Here is a 23,497-nt window from a genome sequence, read left to right as displayed (position 1 = left end):
AGACGACAAAAAACCCCCGTCTTTCCTTTCCATCATCATACATTGCATAAGCGTAACCCATCACTCGCGAAGCTTGAACCATCAAACGACAGACTCATTGAGCAAGGTGGAAATGGGATCCTGCTTCCAGGGCACCAACGTACCCTCGACCTGCGGAATATACTCAGGAAACCCCTCATTGATGGCCTGCAGGGTGCCCCACGAGACCTCCCCATCAGCGTTATAAGTTGAATTCGTAAAGGCACTTGCGTTGAACGAGCGGTAGACGAGCGGATGGTCGGCGAAGGAAACGTTGGCCACAGCCTGGGACCAGACTGCCGAAGACCCTGCAGGGAAGATGGTGGCTGTACCGATGGCCGCCTGCACCACAATCGCCTCCCCCAGGATTGCGTAAACCCGGCCCAAGGACGTGATAACCTCAGCCGACTCGTAGGTCAGGCTGGAATCGCCGAAATCCGGGACGAGACTTTCCCCGTCCACAAAAGTTAACAACTGGGTACAAGGAAGGTGGACGGGGCAAATTGGGATATGAGAGAGAACTTACGGCCACGAGCCAAGATGGATGTCTTCAGTCTGCGACTGCATGATAAAGGTGACCTCGGGAGCAGTATGCTCGCCGCACGAGAGCATGCCGATGCGGCCGATGGGGGTGCTGACCGCGTAGATCTGGTCGAGTTTGCCGTCCGTCCAGAGGTCGCGCTCCTGGGCCGAGGGCCGCAGCTTGTGTCAGTGAATGAGGATCTCACCGTCGGGGGCGATTAGAGACTGCGCCATGTACAGATGGGCGGCATCTTTCTCGGAGAATGAGAGTCCCTATCAGATTGGCACAAGGGTCAGAGTCTGCTGACACCGGGAGTGGAGACAAAGTGAAAGGAGAACTCGGAGCTTACCACGTAGATGCGATTATCAACCGCCGCCTGCACCAATTTGTTCCAGTTGTCGCTGCCGATCACCAAGGAGTTCTCGATATAATCTTTGACGTGATATTCGAACCAGGGGTTCGGGACATCGGAGTTGATAATACCCTGGCGGAACGTCAGCCCATCCCATCAGATGTGAGGGAGACAAGTGTAGACTGGTCTCTATCTCAACTAACCTTAGGATAACCGGGGAACCAAACCTCCGGGAAGTGAATGACACGGGCATTCGCCGCAGCGGCCTGTTGGATCAGACGGATCCCCAGCTCGATGGTGCCGTTCAGGTCAAGTTTGACCCCATCCCAATCCTTGTTCATCATGGGAAGGGGCCAGTTGACCGGTGGTACGCGCACCGCCGCCACAGTCAGGTTCTCGAGGTCCCAACCCGCGACGATCTCCGCCACAGTCTGGTTACTGGGCATGATCGTGGTCAGAAGACTGGCCTGGTCACTTAGGCTTCTTCGTTGGCGGACTCTGCCATTTGGCAGCGCGGTGGAACCGGCGGCCAATGCCGTCAAGGCGACTAGACCTAGATCGAATTTCATTGAGAGAGTTCCAGGCGTGAGAAAAATTCTTGCAGAGGTAGTGATGATGGACTCGGCTGGGAGACCGCCAGGAGCTTGTTTAAACATTGTAAGTTATACAACTCAAGTTGAGGACAATTGCCCCAGTCCTAAGGATCAGCTTGCCTTCACACATCTTGCTCAGCCAAGAACACTATCTCGAGTACCAATGCATCTAGTAGAAAGTTACGTAAATCATATCAAGACAGATATAAGCTTCTCTCCTTGAGGAGACTCTGCTCTAAGACTTGCACCATAAGTCTATTCAGATATGTTGAGATAAGGCTGAAGAATCCCCTATCAGGTGCGGAACCCTTTGATCCGCAATCATCTCAAACAAGAAATCGAAGGTCTTGAAAACAGCACATCTTGCACGCTACTTGGTACTCCAGTATTACCTGAAGACTTCTGTATCAAGGTCTTTCCTCAGCCGGGTGGCTTGTGGGGCAGTCTCCTGGCATACTTTGATAAGTAGAATTAGTTAATCAGCCTTTGTTAAAAGTTATTGATAGAGAAGATCCCGGGTTCAGATCCCGGGTCAGACACCGCTGCGATGCTCGGAGCTTGATATTCTGTATATATCCATCCCATGATATAGATTTGATTTTCCAAAGGAGAGATCAAAACATGCAAAGCAGTATCAGCCTCAGGACTACGAAGGGAGAATAGAAGGTTAGCAGAATAGGTTATATGGTTGGGTCCTTGTCTTCCATGAAAGGAGCATCCAGAGTATAGATCTAAATAGGGATCAACGGCTAGCCTCCGCTGGTGCTGAAGAATTTCACCTCGTGGTAGCTGCCTTTGACTCTTGGGAAGATAAATGGCAGGACACATACTGAGGGCGACGTCCTTGGTAGGTTTTACATATGATCGAACCACAAGTCACGGCTCCATGCTTGTCCAGCGAACAGTGGTGGTGTTCCATCATGTCGAGCTACTTGTATTACGGGCTGTGAGTGAGTCTAGCTTAAGGCTTCTCCTGGATCCGAAGAGTATGGAATTGTAAGTACCCCTCCGTCCCTATCACTGAGTTTACTGGTACAGCACGTTGGGAGTTCACCGTGGACACTCAATGCCTCACAGCCGGATGACAGACGTCCCTCCAATAGCAATAAGCCCATAGGAACAAAGTAGTGGGTCCCTGGCCAATTGAACTCAAACTCAACGAATGTGGATCCATCGTGGATAGATCGGGTAGGTTTTGGGATACTATGAGTACCTGCAGTACAATTTTTGCCCGACTCAACTCCTTCGAGACTTTACCTACGGCAAAACGAGAAGAAACGAGGGAGAAGTTCTAGGATTCCAATCCCCAAAGCCACGTACGCCTGAGAAGAATAATCTATTGGATTGATGATTGAGCACCTGGCCAGCTGAATGAAGAACACTATTCTTGGAAACTCCAGCATGGAAAGACCGAGTCATACCACCAGAAGCGAGATTGCTTCAATTCTCGGAATCTAGTATCTCCCTCCCCTGTTCTCCGCCGGAACGCGCTGGATCAGGAGTGGAGTGGTCTGTAGCACGCTCCTGTTCTCGAGAATTTCGAACAATCAGCTCTAGTTCCCGCACACGGCGACGTAAAGTCTCATTCTCCCGCTTCAGCATATCTACCTCTTCCCGCTGGGCTAGGAGCTCCTCGTGTCGGGAGGGAGGGATAACCGGGCTCTTCTGCTGAGTGATCGAGTTCCGGTGAGGGAAACCTCCTATGGAGGGTGAAAGCTGATCGGTCGACGGCAAGTGATGCTGTGACAATGCTGCGTCCGATTGCCGAGAAGTGAGCGACGGCTCTCGACTCCTCCCCGAGCGCGCCGAGTCCGTGCGGGTCGACGGTAGCTGTGTCTCCCTCGACGGTGCGATTCCGAACCCGCTGCCCGTCCGCGACCCTTGAACCGCGGGGATGTAGGAAGAACTGAGGCTGGAAGAGGAGCGATGTCGGCGCGAAGTCGTCGGAACCGTGGAGCTGATGGCATACTGGGAGGCGTGTAGAGAGTCCATAGGATCGTTGAGTGTAGTCGATGTAGATGATGTTGTCGATGCGACCGAGGCTGTTTGTTGGCGAAGAAGAGAGAGTTCTCTCGATAGCCGATTAACCTATGGTAACAAGCGGGGTCAGTATCTAGAGGATTTGCACAAGACGCCGAGCTTCATACCATTGCTTCTTGCTCTTGCTCCAACATCGAATGGATATCGGAGGGGGTCAGCGGTTTGGGATGACGTAGCGGGCCTGCCTTTCGCTTAATTCGAGGCTCCTTGACAATTGATTTTTCTTTGTTTGGGTATTCCCGACTTACCAGACACTGCGGCTGCCCGTGAAGTCTCTTGATCCCCAGCGCCCGGCATCGGGCTTGCTGCTGAGGCGTTGAGAGTAGGCAAGAGCGTAAGAGGGGCCATGACTTGTGAAGAGCGTCGGGAAGAACGGGACGAGGGAAAGGTGGGAGCTGGTTGCACTGTCGTTGCAGCACGGGGCCGGGATCTGGGCGTAGATATAGCGACAGAGCTTGATTCTATGGTCATGATCGGAGTGACTTGAATCGATGTAGAATGAGCGATACGAAAGGGACTTTAGTGGGGACAAATCAAGAAGAAAAAGAGAGACAGGAGAACAGAAAGACAAAAGGGAACCCGGATAGTTTTCTGGGAGTCTGTTGATAAGTGGAGTGCGATGAGGAGAGAGGCTTTATCCGCAGATGAGAGAAGTAAATATGGTAAGTTGGTAGCGGCGGACAACGATTCACTTGTTTAGATTGCTTTGGCCAAAAGTGCCAACCTGCAGGATAGCAGCCCCTTGATTGGACCTTTGAAACATTCCACACCCCGGACCACCGTTGATTTGCAACCAGAATCTTTCAGCTGATGTGGACAAGACGAGTTGTTCGGATTGCATGGAACCTGTCTCATGCCGCTTAACTGGTTAGAATCATGGTTCCATTGTTGATTTATTTCTTGTTCATTGTTTTGACATCTCCAAAAGTTTTTACGGGTACAGGTATGTTGTACAGTACTTTAGAGCAAAAGGTAACTTAACTTAAGTTACAATACATCAGACTATGGTCGCTATTGATCAGCGGTGATACTTATGGACATGGATCAATTTCTATCACCATCCAATGGTCATCGATCCTAGCCGGGTGTCCACGCAATGCACCACCACACAAGCCTACCTTATTTATTACTCGACCATCATCAACCTTGAACATCTTGTGTATCGAACTGGTTGATCATTAGAATGGTGCATATGTATATCGCTCTTTTGCATGTCCCTTGTTCTACGAAAGCTGAATGGATCCTGGATACTTCATATCCACCAAAAGTCCCCTGGCCCCCCACATGCATACCTGGTTCGACTAACAGACCCGAGGCCCACTTAAGGCACCCAGTCTGTGCTGTCACATCACCCATCTTGCTACTAGTATTATGACGATAACCGGGGGGGGGGCGGGGGGGGGGAATCACCCCCTTACGAACACGACTAGGTGGGACTAGTAGCAGTAAGAGTCTCATTCAGCTGGGCTCAAGCGCGTTTAGCGAGCAGGATCTATACGTAAAGTACTGTACATTAAATTGTACCTACCGCCTAGTGAGGCGAGTGCCATAAGTTACCGGTCGGTTGGTTAAGACTGATATCTTAAGTAGCCTGGCTGTTTATGCTAGAGGGGTCATTGCGCCCCAAGAGTCCATTCACGAGTGCAGCTCTTCCTGCATGCGCAATCTGGTATCTGGTATGGTACTTATTTTTCCCCCTCGTAATTGACATGCATAAGTACCAGGCCTAATGGTCGGAGGCCACAGGACGTAGTAGAAGCTGCCCTGAGGTGAAATAGCATAGCAAAGAGCCTCGGGTCTGAAGCCGGGGGCATGATGTTGTCTTAGTGCTGCAGAATTTGAGGCATGAATGCTGCTGGTGATGGCGACCGGTCGGTTCTTCCCATATCGGGAAATTCGGTAGAGTATAAACCCCCCCCCTCTCATTTCCGACGTCCTCACCTCCCCCTCCCTCTGCCTACATAATATATGTCTGCAATACCGCAAGAAAACCGTGATTTGAATCCTGCCATTTTTGTCCGTAGGTTCGGGGATTGTTACAAAGAGATTGTTCACTCAATCGTTTCCCTGAAGGCTATGTGTCGTAATTGTTGATGAAGTTGCTGTCTGCAGCGTTGAGATATGGTGTTGTGTTTCCCCTGCTGTGAACATTGCGGGGCCGCCGCCAGAGCCACGGTGGTGCGGCGGTGCGGCACTGTATCGGGCCGACTTCAAAAAGCGGGCACAACTCCAGTGCGTCCCCAATCCCTCGGTCCCAGCTCTCCACAAACAACCCGCACATTAGATCACCACTAGCATCATCCAGTGTCTTTTCCTACCCATCACTCCCCCACATGCCTGGACCCAAATGGAAGACCGCTTCGCACCACCCTCAAGTGAGCCTATTCCTGAATTCGCCGCACCACTTGCCCCTTACCTCAAAAGCCGCCAGGAGGCCTTCCGTATCCGCCAAGCCTTGACTGCCTATGTTCGCTCGCACATCATCTTCGCGGAGAACGACCCCGACAACCCCGAACTCAATGCCAACTCGCACCTCACCCTTTCTGTACCTCATGACGCAGTTGTCGGCGTGAAGTCCATTCCACCGGAGATTACTGGACTGCGGAGGCAATACTTGGAAGCTTTACAAGCCAACGTTGCTGCGAGAAGGGAATATCAAGCAGTTGTAGAGAAGCAAAATGCATATGAGTCGCAACAACAACAGCAACAACAGAAAGCAACCGAAACACCGCAATGCGATCCTTCTCAGGACCTAAGCGAATATGTCAATCTCCTCCGTGAGCGTCGCCAACTTGCAAAGCTGCAAGTGTTCCAACGTTACTCACAGGAGCTTAGGGAACGAAACAGAAGACGAGCTGAAAGTTTCGAGGATAGCCACAAACAGCTTGGAGTGCCGCCAGAGCTGCTGGAAGAAATAACCCAACCATCATCCAATGCAGGGGATAGAGTTGAGGAGTTGATGCACAGACTGGAGAAGGCAGTTATTCGAGCGAAAGCCCAGTTTGACAGGGAAAAAGAGCTACTGGAGGAATTGAAGGCACAAGTAAACCTTGACGAAAATTCCCTGTCAAGTAACATCACGCCAGCTGTCAGAACGGCCGCCCTACAACGAACACGTGATGAACTGATTCATTGGGTGGAGGAGAAATTGGTCAGTGCTGGCAGTCACGAAGACAGTGGATCCAGGCTGGATCTGGCCCCCGAAGACCTCGAGGAATCTACGCGCCTATTTGAGGAGCAGAAAGCGGAGGTTGCACAGCAATATGCCGAGTACGTCGAGGCTCGCAAGGCTCTGCTAGATGCCGCCTCTAGAGCATGTCAGCCTCTTGCAGTACCTTCTGTGTCCCTTTCAAATTGTTCTACGACTATCACTCAGAAGAACGATGCGCCACCGGAGCCGCAATCGTTGAACCCAATGGATGTGCTTTCCTATACCGAAAAAAATCTTCTCCCGCTTTCGAAAAGCCAACGGGCACTTGCCTTACAGAAGTTCTACTTATCCGGCCTACTTGGCAAGGAGAGAGCTACAAGCCTCCGCGTGCTCCATCGCCTGAGAGACGAGAGTCATCTCCTTCCCGAGTTTCCAATGCCTGCGGATCAGCCGCGTTCGAGTCGCGCAGCAGCGACTGCATCCTTGCGTCATGCTACCAACTTCGCTGAGCCTACCAAGAAGGACGAAGTAATTTCTCTGGCTGAAGCATGGGCATTTGCATCCGACGAAGCAGGAGCCAGCGAGCATGAACATGTGGAACAGAAGCTGGCCGAAGGAAATGAATCAGTTCAGAATGCAAAGCAGGAACTAGAGGCGGTTGCTCAAATGCTCAATCAAACTGATGAGAGCATCACGGGAGATGATCAAAAGGAAAAACAAGACCATGGACGGATGACTAGATCTCGAACCAGATTAGAACAGCGTGAAGCACAACCCAAGGGTCCGTGGGCTGGTCTCATGGGCACTATAGGTATCAGGGAGTGACGGCTATATCATTAATCAGAGAGTCAACAGTCGCAGTGCGACTGTGGAAGTCAGTGACTAGAGTTAATATGATCTAGCATAAATCGAGCAGGCGGGAAAGTGAGAGTGTATGTAGGTTGACCCCGAGACGTGGATAACCTCCGAATGCCGGTGCTTCAAGCTTAGATGAGTCCTCGTTCCTTGGCATAGTTGGCCATACTTTTTTTTAGCGTGCAAGCGAGCCCTACCTAGCCGGCAAGCGGAGACCAGAAGAGCATTGATCTGCTAAGACGCCCACGCTTACTAGTCTAGCATTAGGCTTGCAAAACTTGCTGGTAGGATTTACACCTAACGCGCGGCTGATGGGTTAGACCAGCTGGCGGCTGTAGGACAAGGAGACTAAGTGATGTCTAATACTGATTGAATAATTATTATCCTATAGGAACCAAGGCCTGCTCCAATGACTGTGAACCATTCTGTTGTCTCGCCAGGGATCGAGATCCAGCAGTGCAACTAACCCCTGGACAACATTATCAGCACACCAGGATATTAGTGATCGGTATTGCTAACCGCAGGCAACTGTGCTCCAGTCTGGACAGTACGGCTGCTAGTGGTTTTTAGTGGGCAGTTAGACTATGGCACTAATGGGGTCAAGACCCATCGACCATCTGCGTCGCTGCACCTCCCCGTACTCCGGTTGCCGACCCTCGCACTTGCTGATTGGTTAGTGATGGGAGCGGTGAGGTCATTGGCCACTAAGAAGGCGAGATCGGCCAGCGTTTCAGTGGCTGTTTCCTTGCCTCTAACACAGAAGGAGGAAAAAAAAAAAAAAAGGGCTCCGCACACCGGAGCTCTTATCGGCCCTGAATGTTGGGGGAGTTTTTTGTACTTTCGGGAATTGTGGTCGACTCACTCGGGTCTCTCCACTGCAATTCCACTGGCGCTGGTTCATGACTCCCTCCTTCAGAGGAGAAGTGCCGCATTGACTCATCGCCTTTCCCGACGGAGCCTTTTTCTTTCGTCTCCTCCGCTTCATCCCTTCTCTTCCTCTCTTTGCTTCTTTGTCTTCACATCTCTTCTCTCTCCCTCCCTAGACAATCCTGTCGGGACATCTACCCTCCCTTTTGAGTCCTCCCCTTGTGACTTGGGCGTGTGGCAGAAAGCGGGACACTACCAACCCCAAGGAGAGCCGGATAAAAAAAGCGGAGTCTCCAGGTTTGTCCTTGTTCGGAACCTCCAGACCAGCAATTGAGAGTGTATTTCTCTCAATTGACTCATCGCACCTCCCTTCCCTCCCCCCCCATCCTCGTACCTTAATTTTCGCTTCCATCAGCGCAGCGCGCAATGGTTCTCGCCGCTCGTTGCGGGCAGGCTACGTCCGCCCTCCTGCGTCAGAGATGCTTGGCTGAATCCCGTCGATCGGCCCTCGCTCTGCGCCCGTTCTCCTCTCAGACCACGGCTCACTCGACGGCTTCGAGTCTCAGATTGGCGAAGGCGCCTTCTCCGTGGCGACCACAGCAGCTGCGCTCTTTCTCCAGTGCTCTTCGTCGCTTGGCTTCGGAGTCCTCGAATGCTCCCTCCGCCGACAGCTACCTGGCCAGTGGGGTTGTGAAGCCCGGCAGCAACCTGGTCGATGTCAAGAAGGTCTTGGTCATCGGTAGTGGTGGTCTGAGCATTGGACAGGCCGGAGAATTCGATTATTCCGGTACGTTCATGTTGCATTGGCTTTCAACAGTGAAGTTTGACTGCCAGGCTGTGGGCTCAAAAGCGCCGCACTGTCATGCAGGGCCTATCTTCATTATCAATACCTGTGAAATGAGGTGACTAATACTTAGCTTTTCAACGTGCAGGTTCCCAGGCTTTGAAGGCTCTCAAGGAAGCCGGCGTGCAGTCGGTCCTGATCAACCCCAACATCGCTACGATTCAGACGGATCACAAGCTTGCAGATGAAGTTTACTACCTCCCGGTCACTCCGGAGTATGTGACCTACGTTATTGAGCGGGAAAGACCCGATGGTATCTTCCTTTCTTTCGGTGGTCAGACCGCTCTGAACCTTGGTGTGCAAATGAACCGCATGGGTATCTTCGAGCGTTATGGTGTCAGAGTTCTTGGAACCAGCATCAAGACCCTGGAGACCAGTGAGGATCGTGACCTTTTCTCGAAGGCTCTTAACGAGATCAACATCCCTATCGCTGAGTCCATTGCCGTCAGCACCGTTGACGATGCCCTGAAGGCTGCTGAGCAGGTTGGATATCCTATCATCGTCCGTTCCGCATATGCTCTGGGTGGTCTCGGTTCCGGTTTCGCTGCCAACCCCGAGGAACTGAGGAACTTGTCTTCTCGTTCTTTGACTCTTTCTCCCCAGATTCTCGTTGAGAAGTCTCTCCGTGGCTGGAAGGAGGTTGAGTATGAGGTTGTTCGTGACGCGGCCAACAACTGCATCACTGTATGTAACATGGAGAACTTCGATCCCCTTGGTATTCACACCGGTGACAGTATCGTTGTTGCCCCCAGTCAGACCTTGTCTGATGAGGAGTACCACATGCTCCGCACTGCTGCCATCAAGATTGTGCGTCACTTGGGAGTTGTGGGTGAATGTAACGTTCAGTACGCTCTGCAGCCCGATGGTCTTGACTACCGTGTCATTGAGGTCAACGCTCGTCTCTCTCGTTCGTCTGCTTTGGCCTCCAAGGCTACCGGTTACCCTCTCGCCTACACTGCTGCGAAGATCGGTCTGGGTCACACCCTTCCTGAGCTTCCCAACGCTGTTACCAAGACAACTACTGCCAACTTCGAACCCAGTCTCGACTACATTGTCACCAAGATCCCCCGGTGGGATTTGAGCAAGTTCCAGCACGTGAAGAGAGATATTGGCAGTGCCATGAAGTCTGTTGGTGAGGTCATGGCTATTGGTCGTACCTTCGAGGAGTCCTTCCAGAAGGCCATCCGCCAGGTTGACCCTCGCTTCGTTGGCTTCCAGGGCGATGCGTTCGAGAACCTTGACGATGCTCTGCAGAACCCTACCGACCGCCGCTGGTTGGCTGTTGGCCAGGCTATGCTTCACGAGAACTACACCGTGGACCGTGTCCACGAGCTGACCAAGATTGACAAGTGGTTCCTCTACAAGCTCCAGAACATTGTGGACTGCAACAATGAGCTCAAGGAGATTGGCAGCCTCTTCGGTCTCCAGAAGGAGGTCATTTTGAAGGCCAAGAAGCTCGGATTCTCTGACAAGCAGATCGCTCTCCTTGTTGGCGCTACTGAGGATGATGTCCGTGCTCGCCGCAAGTCTTTCGGTATCAGGCCCTGGGTCAAGAAGATTGACACTCTTGCCGCTGAGTTCCCTGCTGACACCAACTACCTTTACACTACCTACAACGCTACCTCTCACGATGTCACCTTCGATGATCACGGAATCATCATCCTGGGTAGCGGTGTCTACCGTATTGGAAGCTCTGTTGAATTCGACTGGTGTGCTGTCAACGCTACTCTCTCCCTGCGCAACATGGGCAAGAAGACTGTCATGATCAACTACAACCCCGAGACCTACTCTACTGACTTCGATACCGCTGACAAGCTCTACTTTGAGGAACTCAGCTACGAGCGTGTCATGGATATCTACGAGCTCGAGAGCGCCAGTGGTGTCGTTGTTTCCGTCGGTGGTCAGCTTCCTCAGAACATCGCTCTCCGTCTGCAGGAGACTGGCGGTGCTCACGTTCTCGGTACCGACCCCAAGGACATTGACCGCGCCGAGGACAGACACAAGTTCTCCCAGATCTTGGACAGCATCGGTGTCGATCAGCCCGCCTGGAAGGAGCTCACTTCCGTTGCTGAGGCTGAGCGTTTTGCTGAGTCCGTTGGATACCCTGTCTTGGTCCGTCCCAGTTACGTCCTGTCTGGCGCTGCCATGAACGTTATCTACAGCGTCGATGAGCTCAAGGAGAAGCTCCTCAACGCCAGTGCTGTTTCGCCTGACCACCCTGTCGTTATCACCAAATTCATCGAAGGAGCTCAGGAGATTGACGTTGACGCCGTTGCTTCCAACGGCAAACTCCTGCTTCACGCTGTCAGTGAGCACGTTGAACCCGCTGGTGTTCACTCTGGTGATGCCACTCTTGTTCTCCCTCCTGCCGACCTCGACGAGTCTGTCATGGGCCGCGTTAAGGAGATCGCTGAGAAGGTCGCTAAGGCCTGGAACATCACTGGTCCCTTCAACATGCAGATCATCAAGGCCGATGTTGAGGGTGCCCTGCCTGAGCTGAAGGTCATTGAGTGCAACCTTCGTGCTTCTCGCTCCTTCCCCTTCGCCAGTAAGGTTCTGGGAACCAACTTCATTGATGTTGCTACCAAGGCCCTTGTTGGACGTGACGTTCCTGAGCCTGTCGATCTCATGAGCGTCAAGCGCCCTTACCTTGCTACCAAGGTTCCCCAGTTCAGCTGGACTCGTCTGGCTGGTGCCGATCCCTTCCTGGGCGTCGAGATGGCCAGTACTGGTGAGATTGCCTGCTTCGGTAAGGACGTTGTTGAGGCCTACTGGGCTTCTCTTCAGTCTACCATGAACTTCCGTGTTCCCGAGCCTGGTGAGGGTATCCTGCTCGGCGGTGACATCACCAACCCTGCCCTGTCTCAGATTGTGGAGTACCTCCAGCCTCTGGGCTTCAACTTCTTCGCTGCTAGCGAGGCTGTCAAGAAGCACCTCGAGTCGGCTGCCGGTGTCGCCGTGCAGGTGATTGAGTTCCCCAAGGAGGACAAGCGTGCCCTCCGCGAGGTCTTCCAGAAGTACAACATCCGTGGTACTTTCAACCTTGCCAAGACCCGTGGCAAGACTCTCCTTGACGAAGATTATGTTATGAGACGTAACGCTGTCGACTTCGGTGTCCCCTTGTTCATGGAGACCAAGGTACGTACGATCCTGACCCACATTTGACTATTCATACAGTGTCTAACCAATTTCCCCTAGACTGCTCTGCTCTTCGCCCAGGCCATGAGCCAGAAGCTGCCCCGCAAGGAAGGCATTCCTGCTGAGGTTCGCACCTGGTCCGACTTCGTTGGCGGAAAGCTGCTGTAAACGAAGTTTCATGGTAGTGAAGGAAAAAAGGGACGCAAAAAGTTTTCTTTATAGATCTAATTGCGGCTTTTGGATGAGTGTCTTCCTAGGCACCCTCAAGCCGCCGTGTTTGGCGTAGCGGATAAGGCTCCATGTTGATAGATATGATGTTTTACTGGCCCTGGTATGGAGGGGGGTTCTGCTTCGTCTTGAAAAAGACGATACGATGAATACGTTCATGTACTTTTGATTGGTTTTGTGGATCATTAGCTGTGTTGCCCATGCCTTGCTTATTCATAGTTTTCGTAAGAAGGCCTTGTGCAAGGGTGAAGGATTTAGTGAGTCGGCTTTCCCATTAAAAATTGTATTTTTAGTTGTTATTTGAACAATAATCTCTCTACTTTGGATCTTTACATGGGTAATTCTCCGGTTTAAACATGTAAGATGTGCTGTGGAAGGACACTATATGACTAATCTATGGGTCACGGTAACAATCCGAATAACAAAAAGTTTGCTGCTGGACGATGATCTAGATGTAAAAAGCCGGGTTGTCAATGAGCTCCGTGGCAGAGCTAGAGTGGATCAAAATATCGGCAATCTTTTTTTGTTTGTTGTTTGCTCAAGCCCAGCAATACCCTCGGATCTAATCACTGGAGCTAACTATCTGCAGCAGCCGAGGAACAGCAACAACCGAGAACGTCGCGTACAACAAAGGCATAAAGATGTCCAAGGAGGCGGCCCCTGCTCCTGTTACCCCCGAAAGGACCACACCCTCCATCGCTCCAGATGGTCTAGGAAGAGGTCTCTTCGCTGCGACCGACATCAACCCCGGACAAGACGTCCTGCACATCTCCATACCCTTCGTGGCAGTCTTAGACACCCACCAGCTGGGCGAAGTATGCTCTGGGTGCTTGGGAAGAAGACAGCTCGAGAACGACGACCGACGCCTGAAAGGCTGCACCGGATGCCAGATCGTGAAGTACTGCGATAGGGTTGGTTTTTCTATCCTGCAGCTTAAGCTTGTGCTCACGTTTGTTATTGTTTAAGACATGTCAAGCCAAGGACTGGAAGTTCGCGCATTCGCTCGAATGCGCCATCTTCCAGAAGCTCCGTCCACGGATCCTCCCCATCAACGCGAGAGCCGTGCTGCGGATGGCGTTGCGCAGCGAACGACAGAAGTACCCCCCGCAGGAGGTGGAGCTGTTTCGGCAGCTCGAGACGCATATCAAGGACATCCGGGAGGAGAACCCCGCGCAATGGCAGCGGATCTCCATCTCTTCGAAGGCTGTGAAAGCTTATTCGGGGGTGGAGATGAAGGAAGAGGTGATTTCGGCTTATGGTGCTAAGGTGAATACCCTTTGCTTGTTCCCCACGTTCTGAAGGCCCCCCTACATTTGGCGGAGCATAGCCAGAAAGAGAAAGAGGGAAAGAGGGAAAAAAGAAGCAGGAAGCTGACGGATGTTGGAAAAGCTCGAACTCAACTCCTTCAACCTAACCAATGCACTGTACGACCGCATCGGCCTCTACCTGCACCCGTATGCGGCCCTTATGAACCACAGCTGCGACTACAACGCCGTCGTCGGCTTCGACGGCGACGAGCTGTACGTCAAAGCCATCCGGCCCATCGCCCAGGGCGACCAGATCTTCATCTCCTACGTCGACACCACCAACCCGCGCCCGCTGCGGCAGAAGGAGCTCCGCGAGCGGTACTACTTCCGCTGCCGGTGCACGAGATGCGAGCAGCCGGGGGACGAAGGGAACGACGAACAAGGACCTACAGACTCCGCTGCAGCAGAAACACAAGCCTACGCCCTCCTCTCTCGCACATCCTCGGACTCTTCCTCCGACCTTACACCTCACCTCCCTGCCCCCAACGACCTGGCAACCGACATCTCAACCGTGCTGCAGAACCTCCCCCCAACCCGCATCACAACCCAGCCCTACGTCTCCCTCCGCGACGAACTGATCGCCGCCCTGCTCGCCCGCCAGCGCTACAAGGCCGCCTTTGCGCACGCCGCGGTGCGGTACCTCCGCATCGACCCCGCCGTGTACCCGCGGGAGATCCATCCGATCCGGCTGGTGCATGCGTGGGCGCTGGCGCGGTTGGCGGTGCTGCTGTCGCAGGGGGTGGAGGTGACGCACGGCGGCGAAGATGAGGTGGCGCTGGAGCGGTTCGAGGTGAATTTCAGTCTCGTGCTGTGGGAGGTGTTGCGGCGGTTAGTCGCGCTGGAGGGGAGGAGTTGTGCGGTGCCGGGGTTCCAGGGGTTGGTGGGGGGGTTGTTCGGGCAGGTCCAGGCGGAGTTTGCGGCGGCGGGGTTGGATCCGAGGCGGATGGAGGGACAGATCAGGGAGGAGTTTGGGAAGGTGGGCAGATTGGTTGAGTGGATCTTAGATGGGAAAGTGTAGTTGAAGATATGGGGGCAGGGGGGGGGGGGGTAGGATACGCCAAGGTAGAGTATCTATGGGTGGTGGTGATCTACAAGGAATGATATGAGGAGTTGTTGAAGTTGTTGAAGGTGAATTCGTTAAATTAGACTTTCGCTCCGTGATTAAAACAAAAGTCTGCGGCCTCAGTCCCAGAAAAAGAAACTGAGGCCCTGGGATATCTCCATCATCGAGAGAATTCCGAAGACTCCCGGGTTTTGGTTCGTTCTCATGCCGACAAGACCTTTATATTGAGATGCAAACAGCTGACCCGCATTTGACATACAACTAGATGAACCCAGAGAAATGCATATGGTATCCATCCATTTTTTCGTAGATTCTCCCAGCACTTCCGTACGCCCAAATCCTCCAATACAACTCCCCAGAGAAAAGCTTTTCTTCTTTACTTGAGGGGAATGAAACGGGAAGAGTGGGTGGCACCGATACCGGGACGACCGTGCTTGACGGGCTTGCTGTGCGGGTGTTAGACCATGAACCATACACATGCATATAGATATCTGGAGACGGGCGGATGACGTACTATGTGATGGAGAATTCACCGAGGTAGTGACCAACCATCTCGGGCTTGACCTCGATCTGGTTGAACTCCTTACCGGAGTAGATACCGACGACGGAGCCGATCATCTCGGGGACGATGATCATGTCACGGAGGTGGGTCTTGACGAGGTCGGGCTTCTCGTTGGGCTTGGCCTCCTGCTTGGCCTTGCGGAGCTTCTTGATGAGGCCCATGGGCTTGCGCTTCAGACCGCGGTTGAAGCGTCTGCGGGCACGGGCGTGAACGACATCACGGAGCTGCTCGGAGGAAAGGTCGAGGAGCCTATATGGTGATCCGAGTCAGATTCCATTCTTTCTCCATCAATTTGACACACAACTCCCTGAGCTTCGACTTTTGCGACCGAGAAATGTCGCAATTGGTCCGTGTAGAACAAGGCGCTTGTGGTGCTCGGTCGAAGTCGAGGCCCAGGGGGGAAATGGATCGGTGAAGTTGGTGCATTTATGGTGTAACGTACTGGTCGAGGTCAATACCGCGGTAGGAGAACTTGCGGAACTGTCTCTTTCTCTTGATCTCTGTTCGTGCGAATATACGTCAGTGGGCTGATCCATTTGAGTTGTGCATCGTGTTGTGCATCGTGTTCGTCAAAGCGTTCCCGAGGAGAAAATTTGTCGACAGTATCGTCCGCCATCCGCAGTCATCACCACACAAGTCACATCCATATCGTTTCCATCTTTGTCGCATAACTGATTCCTTTGTATATCCGATACCGCGTTCTTATATCGTGCTCGACAGGAATGGGAAGAGAAAAAGGGGAGGTATTTCGAGTTCAACGTACCGGCAGCCTCCTCGGCGTTCTGCAAGTGAAAAGTCAGTCAATAGTTCCCTTGTCCCCCTGCCTACTAGGCTAGACCCTTCAATATCATATAGGAGTACTCACGTAGTGCTCGTCGGCCATTTTTGCGGGTGTTCCTCTCAAGGTCGCTTTTCGAACGGGACTCGAAAAGCGAAGGAATATAGGTTGTCGTGTCGTGTCGATGAACGTTCGTCGGGCGTCTCTTGTGCCTCTACGCTGCGGTCGGGAGGTGGGCTGCCGCCTCGTCTAAGCGACTAGTCTAGGGTTGCGACCCTATTCCCCGCTAGTCCGCTTCGGGAACCCATCTATAGGGCCGACCGCCTTTGGCTTCTCCTGCGAGATTGATACATATGGGGTAATCTTGATAGCCATCCGTATCATTGGCATGGTTTTTGCGGGCCCTTGTATCGCTTTCGCCGAGAGTCGCAGTCTATATCCGTAATCATGCATGATCGTAAAGATACCAGTGTCGCCAGAGCCAGATCACTTATTCAACGTCTTTAGAGAGGTTAGATACGGCTATATCGTAGCTAGCCCCTAGTTCTACATCCAGATCTTCACTACGCATTACTTTTAAAATCACGAGAATGGGTCATCAATCGGGAGGTCAGAGAATCTATATTGGCTAAAAAGCTTTTCTCAGCTTACTTATGCAAGATTCGCGACGGCATCAGGCAAGCCTGATGCATCCATGCTTGGCCAGACCAACGGGCAATTTTCCCCCCAAGTCTGAAAACAGTCGCCGCCAGATTCCCATTCCCCCACGAACCGATTTGCTTTTCTCGATGTTCGGCGGAGGCGAGGCGCTTAGTCGAAGAGACCGAAGCCCATGTCCTCATCGGACTCCTCCTTCTCCTCCTCCTTCTCCTCAGCGGGGGCGTCACCGCCGGCAGCAGCGCCAGCAGCAGCGGCGGGGGCGGCAGCACCAGCACCGCCGGAGGGAACGGAGGCGAGCTTGGTGGCACCCTCAGCGATCAGCTGTAGTAGCAGAAAAAATCTTGTTAGCGTCGATGTCTCCCTTGGGTGCGCAACGGTCCTATCAATCTGGGGGCGCAAAACTAACCTCCTGGAGGTCCTTGCCCTCGAGCTCGGAGATGAGCTTGGTGAGGCGCTCCTCATCGGCATCGATACCGACGGAGGAGAGGACGGACTTGATGTCCTCAGCGGAGGGGCTGGCGTTGCCACCGAGGGACAGGAGGAGGTAGGCTGCGAGGTGCTTCATTTTGAATCTGAACCAAGTGAAAAGAAAATTGTTAGATCACTATTCTCGATATTGCAGAATGCGCGGAGATCATCACACAGAAAGTCAGAAGGCGTCTTGTAGAAAGAACTTACAGATATTCTTGGATAGAATCCGAACACGAGAATCAATCGATTTAACCGCGAAGTTGGGCGGAGACTGAGACGTCGGGTTGCGAGGTAGTGGACAGAAGAAGAAGAAGTCAGAACCGAATCGTCTAAAATCGAGAAAAGTGCGTTGCGGCTGGTGGGTTGTGGCGCGTGGGCCTGCGTGCTAGTTCCCGCTAAGCGAGCACCTGTGGCGCAGGCGGGTATCCTGTATTGATGCCTTGGGTGTCCAAAAGCGAGGTTCGATGCGACGGTCACGTGGCTCTCTTGCCTTTCAGACGATGGGATGGCGACTGACTTCTTGCAACCGTTTTTGCCCGGCGGCCTTATCCAGACGACCTCCTCGTGGTACTCTCGGAGGTGGTAACAGTTCGCACTGGCTGCATATTTCACTCCTTTTGTCTGTATCCCATGTCTTGCCGGAGATCTTGAAGAGTGGCACTTTCCGGCTTGGAACTCTATCGAATCTTTAAAGTGGCTCCGCAACGAAGTCATGAAGTTACCCCGTCATACTAACCACCGACGGTGAAGCCCTCTTTGTTCGCATCCTTGTCTGGGTTTTTTGACACCACCTCTGATCAAACCCATTTCTCTCTCATCTGAAAATTCATCATGAGTGTACGGAACCTCATCCTTGACCCTCGCCGATGCCGTTACTGATAATCATGCCAGTTTCTCGATTCTGTTCTCTCGTCCATCGAGACGGGCAAACCGTCCCCAATCCCCCAAGTCTCCTCCACCGTATCGCCACCTGTCACTTCCTCCACTGTCAGAACCGAAGTACGCAAGACCAGTCTTGGACCACGGAATGTTCCCCCAACAACAGAACGGAAACCCCTCTCGCAGGGGATAAAGCGCAAAGCCGACGAGCCGCTGCCACGTTCGTCAAAATTGGCACCTCTAGCACCTCTCAGATCAACCGCCCCTAAGCCCACAATCCCCGCAGCTGGAAAGGCACGTCCCAGTGCTCCCACAGCAGCCGTGGCGTCCGCCTCCACAAGTCGCTCATCCACGCCTCAAAGATCAGCGCAGGTGTCCTCGAAGCCACCCCCCAAAGGCTCCTTTGCAGATCTCATGGCCAAAGCCAAGGCGCTACAAGAAAAGACCCCCACTCAGGTGGGTATGTTCAAGCATCAGGCTGCTGCTAAGGAGAAGCTTAGCAAGGTAGAACGAAAGAAACGAGCGACAGAAGCTCAAACCAAAGAGAAGGAGAGTCGGTCGGCTAAAAAGCCTGGCGCCACTACCACTGCAGCTGGAAGTGCTAAACCTGGCGTTACGAAGCCTGTGAAAAAGCGGGAGCCGGAAGAGCTCTCCTACAAAGGCACTTCGCGACCTACACCCCGTCCTGTACAACCCGAATATCGTGGAACAGCGGGCTTGCCGGCGAAGCGGAATCCCAGTGACCTCAGGGCCCAGTCTCGAAGCAAGCGGTCGAGAATGGATGAGTACTTGGGAACCGATGAGGAAGACGAGGGTGACTATGCCGACGACTACGATGACTACGATTCGGGATCTTCCGATATGGAGGCTGGCTACGATGCTATGGAGGAGGAAGAGGCTGCTGCTCTGGCAGCAGCCAGGCGCGAGGATGAGGAGGAATGGAATGCTGAACAGGCAGCCAAGCAGGCTAAAATGGAACGCCTCAAGAAGCTCAATGCACTGGCTGCGCGTCGATAATGCGGCGGAAGCATACAATGGACGAATAAAGATTTGACTATTATTTGGTCTCCCTACACATAGGCGGACCCGCCCTGTCACTCCATCATTTTCCTATGTGTTTTGTGATTTTATTTTTTCCCTGGAAACGGAGCATCAGCGAGGAATACCCCGAGGGTGCATTACATATGTCGTTGCTGTTTTCTTTCTTTTCTTGCCCTTTTGCTGTCTTTGAAGTTGTTTCGATGAGCATCAGCGAGCATCAAGGTGTCGATAGATGGAGTGTTGAATCGTCTTCCTTCGAGTCACATATTTTTATCACAACGTTTATATACAATCATGGGGAGCGTCGCTGTTGTCTAGTTTGAGCTTCGAGCTTTAGGCCACACTTCAGGACCCGGACTCTGCAATAGAATTGAGCCATTACCAATGCAATCGTCATTGTTGAACAAGAAAATACCGAGTAACAGATTGGCCTTGCATGGACGGACCGGATTTCTTATCATTGCTTCAATCAGCCCCACCTGCAGGCGGTGACATCACTTTTATGCTCCCTCCACCGCCGTCTCTTTAAACCACATCAGCTCACCTTCTAATCGCAAAATACAATACCTGCTTCCAATACATCGAATTGTTGTCAATCATTCCTTAGAAGTCGGGCTCACTCACTGCATTTGGTCACAGCAAAAATGGAGTCTGTCCATCATGTATCAGCCTCTTCCAAAGTCCTTCTCAAGAAGGCGCGCAAGATGGTGCCGCCCATGCTGGAGCAATTCCACAAAGGTTCGAATCTGGCAGCCCTTGCATTGCGCTCCGACTCTCGACTTACAATCAATCTAGGACAGCATGGACGCGTTGCAGTCATCGGAGGCTCTTTAGAGTTCGTTGCCCCCAAACCAAACATTCGCATTGCAACAAACTGAGAGGAATGTTATAGCTACACAGGCGCGCCGTACTTCTCCTCAATGGCATCGGCCAGACTAGGTAAGCATTTCCTCCAAGTGTATTTGACAGGGATGCCCAAACTGACATGGAGCTGCAGGATGCGATATGGTAGGCAATTGGGAACCCACTCTGTCTGCTGCGTGCATGAGATCTCCGTTCTGACGAATCACAAAAAGAGCCACGTTATTTGTGATAAATCGGCAGCCACCGTAAGTTGATAGATCTTACCCAGCTTTCATGGGAGCGGGGAAGGGGGAAATGCTCATAATGTCGCTCGTCTAGGTCATCAAAACCTACTCTCCAAACCTGATGGTCCACCCTATTCTGCCAAGCAGCGCCTCGGTCAAGGACCCCGAGTCCATCGATGCCCCATCCCTCGCTAGCCCAATCATCAACATGCTTTCGCGGCTGCATTGCCTGGTGATCGGACCCGGCCTGGGTCGCGACGGGGTCACCCTCAAGGTGGTGACGGAGGTGATGAAAGAAGCGCGGTCCCGCTCGATTCCCTTTGTCCTCGACGCCGACGGGCTCCTCCTCGTGACCGAGGATCCGGATCTGGTGCGCGGGTACAAAGAGTGCATTCTGACGCCCAACGTGAACGAGTTCAGCCGCCTGGCCAAAGCGCTGGGGATCGACGTGCCGAGTCTCGCGGAAATCAACTCCAAGTCGGACGGCGCGGACCGGACGAGCGAGGAATCCAAGGCCTGTGAGCGATTGTCCAATGCGCTGGGTGGTGTCACCATCATCCAGAAGGGTCCCCATGATGTGATTTCGAACGGGATCACGACGCTCATCTCCGATATTCAGGGAGGCCTGAAGCGCAGCGGGGGCCAAGGCGATACGTTGACGGGCTCCTTGGGCACGCTCCTCGCCTGGAGAGCCGCCTACCACGACGGGCTCTGGGACTCCGGTGAGAAAGACAACGCCAAGGACGCGCAGACCAAGGAAGACATTCGGGCGGAGCTTGAGTCCGAGGATAAGCGGATGTCGCCTTGCACGACCCTGCTTCTGGCTGCGTTTGCTGGTAGCTCGATTACGCGGGAGTGCTCCCGACGAGCTTTCCTTGCCAAGGGCCGCAGTATGCAGGCCAGCGATTTGACGGATGAGGTCCACGAGAGCTTTCTCAAGTTGATTGGTGAGCCCGAAGCGTCCAAAATGCACCTGTAGAGGATGTCTCTGCTAGGGTTAGCATCCAAGAGGCTGTAATATTAGTCGGCAGCTTGCGGTTGGGGAGCTGTGCTAGGTCATGGCATAATGAAATTCATTCCCTATGGAGTCTTGGCACGTATCCTGTCTATAAATACATGGATTGCTCCCTGGTAGTCAAAGTGACGTCTGCAACAAGCTCGTATTTGGGGCAAGGCTGAATGCATATCCCGCCCCAAATCCGGGGTATATGCGCGATTGACTTTTTTTCCATCGGCCGAGACACGGGAACACAGAACTCTACTTTGACTAGTCGATGAACGGTGTCTGCTTTTGGCTTACATGCGTTCTTGCTTCAGATGAGAAATGGTTGTACAACAGGATTTGGCTTCGTCTTGAGAGCCACAGGGCTTAGTTCGCATCTAACATGCCTGACGTGCGTAGCTTCAACCGCAAATCCGAAAATCACAGTAGTCGAATCTAGTTACTACAGTATCCTACCCCAAAGCAAGCCAGATGGTCTTCTATCAGGGTACATTTATCCACCGCTTTGCTGTAAAGCAGAGCTATGAAGTCTATTTTCAATAGTTCCCAACGCCGGTTTCAGAACGTGTCCATGAGAGACAACAATTCAGTCAAGGAGACTCTCGACTATGAGCTTGAGCCCGAGTCAGCTTCTTGTGTACCAGTTTGTCTCCATGAGACAGCCATGATCCGAAAAGTCCTTGATGGAGAACTACCTGGGCATCTACTCGTCACGCGGACAGGCGAAACCCGTAGGCAGTGCCCAACAAGATCCTAAAAACGAAGGGGCTCTTTATCTCAGCTTGTCCATGCGTACTTCTGAGCTTAATCAGAGACATGCGGCTTGAAAATACTACATCACCTGATGCGAGCTCCAACTCTTAGCCAACACTTCCTTACAAGAACTCTTGCACTGTCTCACATCTACCTAGCCTCAACGAGCACTGCCAGCTCAGATGGACAGGGAAGACCCAACCACTTAGGTATAGATCTCGTATTCAGGCCGGCCGGCCGCGTTGCCGAACCATATGCGTATGGATTGGTGGATCACATCTTCTATTTTCACCCACATCCAAGATAGAACCTGTTGTCTCAGAGGAACCGGGTCCTAGGACGTGTGTGTTGGAGGGGCTGGGGGGCTGTACTCGTCGTTCAGAGTTTGAGCAGTATCCGGTGCACGACCCTGCCTCCGAGCTATACGAGCCTCACCGGGAATAGTAACACTGAGCCCTATCTTAGGATCCACTTACCGATGTCATGGCTCCCCTCCCCCCGAGACCCGCCATGTCATGTCATGCCATGGCCCATTGCCTTGGAATCAATCCATAGGGCAGTGCTTGAGGACTCCATGCCCAGTTTCTGCAACCAGCCAACCTTGCGCTCCGCCACCAGGACAGCCCTATATAAGCCCCTATCCCCAAGCCCTGATCAATCGAGGCATTTCCTTCCTCATCAGCATCAGCATCAGCACGAGCATCACTTAAGCCTCTTCAATACCAAAGAACCCCCTCAATCAAATCACACCAGCTACAGTACATCCAAACCAACACCCCCACATCCCTCAAGCATACTCATACATCCCAACATACATCAACCATCGCCACCAAATCAATAAAGATGTACACTTCAACCCTCCTCCTCCCCCTCCTCGCAACCGCCCTCCTAGCCACCGCCTCCCCGACAGGCACCCAACTCCCGCGGCCCCCATCTGCGGCACCTGCAACCCGCTCTCCGGCCAGAACAACTGCGACGTGACCACCTCGTGCATCAACACCGGCACGCGCTTCCACTGCGCCTGCCGCGCCGGCTACAAGGCCTCGCCCGCCAACACCGACGTCACCAAGCAGTTCCGGCTGCCCTTCCCCAACTTCCAGTTCCTGGTGTTTGTCCCCGAGTTCACCCAGTGCAATACCCTGTGCGACAACCCGTACGGCGCCAGTCCGCAGCTTTGTGCGGAGGTGCCGGTGCAGAGTTCTTGTCCGGTTTAGGGGGGTCGCTGAGGGGGAGAGATCTTTGGGGGTGTCTTCGGGGTGTCTTCAGGGGAGGGGGAGGGGATT

The 23,497-nt window shown here is 52.9% G+C and overlaps 10 protein-coding genes across 10 annotated transcripts; 6 read left to right on the top strand and 4 right to left on the bottom strand.

The window, feature by feature from the left end:
- Positions 1–81: 81 nt before the first annotated feature.
- BO66DRAFT_413449 (aliphatic nitrilase) lies at positions 82–1,339 on the bottom strand (the record flags this gene model as incomplete). Its single annotated transcript, XM_025649416.1, has 4 exons — positions 82–466; positions 545–720; positions 891–1,025; positions 1,097–1,339. 4 exons carry the CDS (start codon positions 1,337–1,339, stop codon positions 82–84), a joined length of 939 nt encoding a protein of 312 aa, XP_025501313.1.
- A 1,219-nt stretch (positions 1,340–2,558) lies between these two features.
- Positions 2,559–4,158, bottom strand: BO66DRAFT_379076 (uncharacterized protein). The gene is made up of 3 exons (XM_025645828.1): positions 3,775–4,158; positions 3,634–3,707; positions 2,559–3,574 (listed from the first exon to the last, which is right to left on the bottom strand). The coding sequence occupies exons 1-3, from the start codon at positions 3,995–3,997 to the stop codon at positions 2,927–2,929; spliced, it is 945 nt and encodes a 314-aa protein (XP_025501312.1). The 5' UTR covers positions 3,998–4,158; the 3' UTR covers positions 2,559–2,926.
- A 1,637-nt stretch (positions 4,159–5,795) lies between these two features.
- BO66DRAFT_393717 (uncharacterized protein) lies at positions 5,796–7,595 on the top strand. Its single transcript, XM_025647823.1, has one exon. The coding sequence runs from the start codon at positions 5,874–5,876 to the stop codon at positions 7,500–7,502; it is 1,629 nt and encodes a 542-aa protein (XP_025501311.1). The 5' UTR covers positions 5,796–5,873; the 3' UTR covers positions 7,503–7,595.
- An 865-nt stretch (positions 7,596–8,460) lies between these two features.
- BO66DRAFT_473331 (carbamoyl-phosphate synthase (glutamine-hydrolyzing) CPA2) lies at positions 8,461–12,869 on the top strand. Its single transcript, XM_025653036.1, has 3 exons — positions 8,461–9,186; positions 9,332–12,381; positions 12,442–12,869. Exons 1-3 carry the CDS (start codon positions 8,826–8,828, stop codon positions 12,547–12,549), a joined length of 3,519 nt encoding a protein of 1,172 aa, XP_025501310.1. The 5' UTR covers positions 8,461–8,825; the 3' UTR covers positions 12,550–12,869.
- Positions 12,870–13,177: 308 nt separating this feature from the next.
- BO66DRAFT_473330 (S-adenosylmethionine-dependent methyltransferase) lies at positions 13,178–14,934 on the top strand (the record flags this gene model as incomplete). Its single annotated transcript, XM_025653035.1, has 3 exons — positions 13,178–13,520; positions 13,576–13,875; positions 13,999–14,934. Exons 1-3 carry the CDS (start codon positions 13,251–13,253, stop codon positions 14,932–14,934), a joined length of 1,506 nt encoding a protein of 501 aa, XP_025501309.1. The 5' UTR covers positions 13,178–13,250.
- A 94-nt stretch (positions 14,935–15,028) lies between these two features.
- BO66DRAFT_473329 (40S ribosomal protein uS19) lies at positions 15,029–16,505 on the bottom strand. The gene is made up of 5 exons (XM_025653034.1): positions 16,407–16,505; positions 16,305–16,323; positions 15,984–16,041; positions 15,494–15,790; positions 15,029–15,425 (listed from the first exon to the last, which is right to left on the bottom strand). Exons 1-5 carry the CDS (start codon positions 16,422–16,424, stop codon positions 15,356–15,358), a joined length of 462 nt encoding a protein of 153 aa, XP_025501308.1. The 5' UTR covers positions 16,425–16,505; the 3' UTR covers positions 15,029–15,355.
- A 253-nt stretch (positions 16,506–16,758) lies between these two features.
- On the bottom strand, positions 16,759–17,544 carry aspf8 (ribosomal protein P2; the record flags this gene model as incomplete). Its single annotated transcript, XM_025645827.1, has 2 exons — positions 16,759–17,300; positions 17,386–17,544. 2 exons carry the CDS (start codon positions 17,542–17,544, stop codon positions 17,130–17,132), a joined length of 330 nt encoding a protein of 109 aa, XP_025501307.1. The 3' UTR covers positions 16,759–17,129.
- Positions 17,545–17,992: 448 nt separating this feature from the next.
- BO66DRAFT_379058 (uncharacterized protein) lies at positions 17,993–19,346 on the top strand (the record flags this gene model as incomplete). The annotated part of the gene is made up of 2 exons (XM_025645826.1): positions 17,993–18,287; positions 18,342–19,346. The coding sequence occupies exons 1-2, from the start codon at positions 18,282–18,284 to the stop codon at positions 19,344–19,346; spliced, it is 1,011 nt and encodes a 336-aa protein (XP_025501306.1). The 5' UTR covers positions 17,993–18,281.
- A 668-nt stretch (positions 19,347–20,014) lies between these two features.
- On the top strand, positions 20,015–21,907 carry BO66DRAFT_379055 (ATP-dependent (S)-NAD(P)H-hydrate dehydratase; the record flags this gene model as incomplete). The annotated part of the gene is made up of 5 exons (XM_025645825.1): positions 20,015–20,108; positions 20,166–20,205; positions 20,263–20,299; positions 20,423–20,479; positions 20,553–21,907. 5 exons carry the CDS (start codon positions 20,015–20,017, stop codon positions 21,435–21,437), a joined length of 1,113 nt encoding a protein of 370 aa, XP_025501305.1. The 3' UTR covers positions 21,438–21,907.
- Positions 21,908–22,468: 561 nt separating this feature from the next.
- BO66DRAFT_430491 (putative adhesin) lies at positions 22,469–23,428 on the top strand (the record flags this gene model as incomplete). The annotated part of the gene is made up of 2 exons (XM_025650527.1): positions 22,469–22,472; positions 22,974–23,428. The coding sequence occupies 2 exons, from the start codon at positions 22,469–22,471 to the stop codon at positions 23,426–23,428; spliced, it is 459 nt and encodes a 152-aa protein (XP_025501304.1).
- Between the last annotated feature and the right edge of the window lie 69 nt (positions 23,429–23,497).

The sequence above is a fragment of the Aspergillus aculeatinus genome (genome assembly GCF_003184765.1).
Source record: "Aspergillus aculeatinus CBS 121060 unplaced genomic scaffold BO66scaffold_41, whole genome shotgun sequence".
Lineage (NCBI taxonomy): Eukaryota > Fungi > Ascomycota > Eurotiomycetes > Eurotiales > Aspergillaceae > Aspergillus > Aspergillus aculeatinus.
This window is presented reverse-complemented; position numbering and strand designations above follow the sequence as displayed.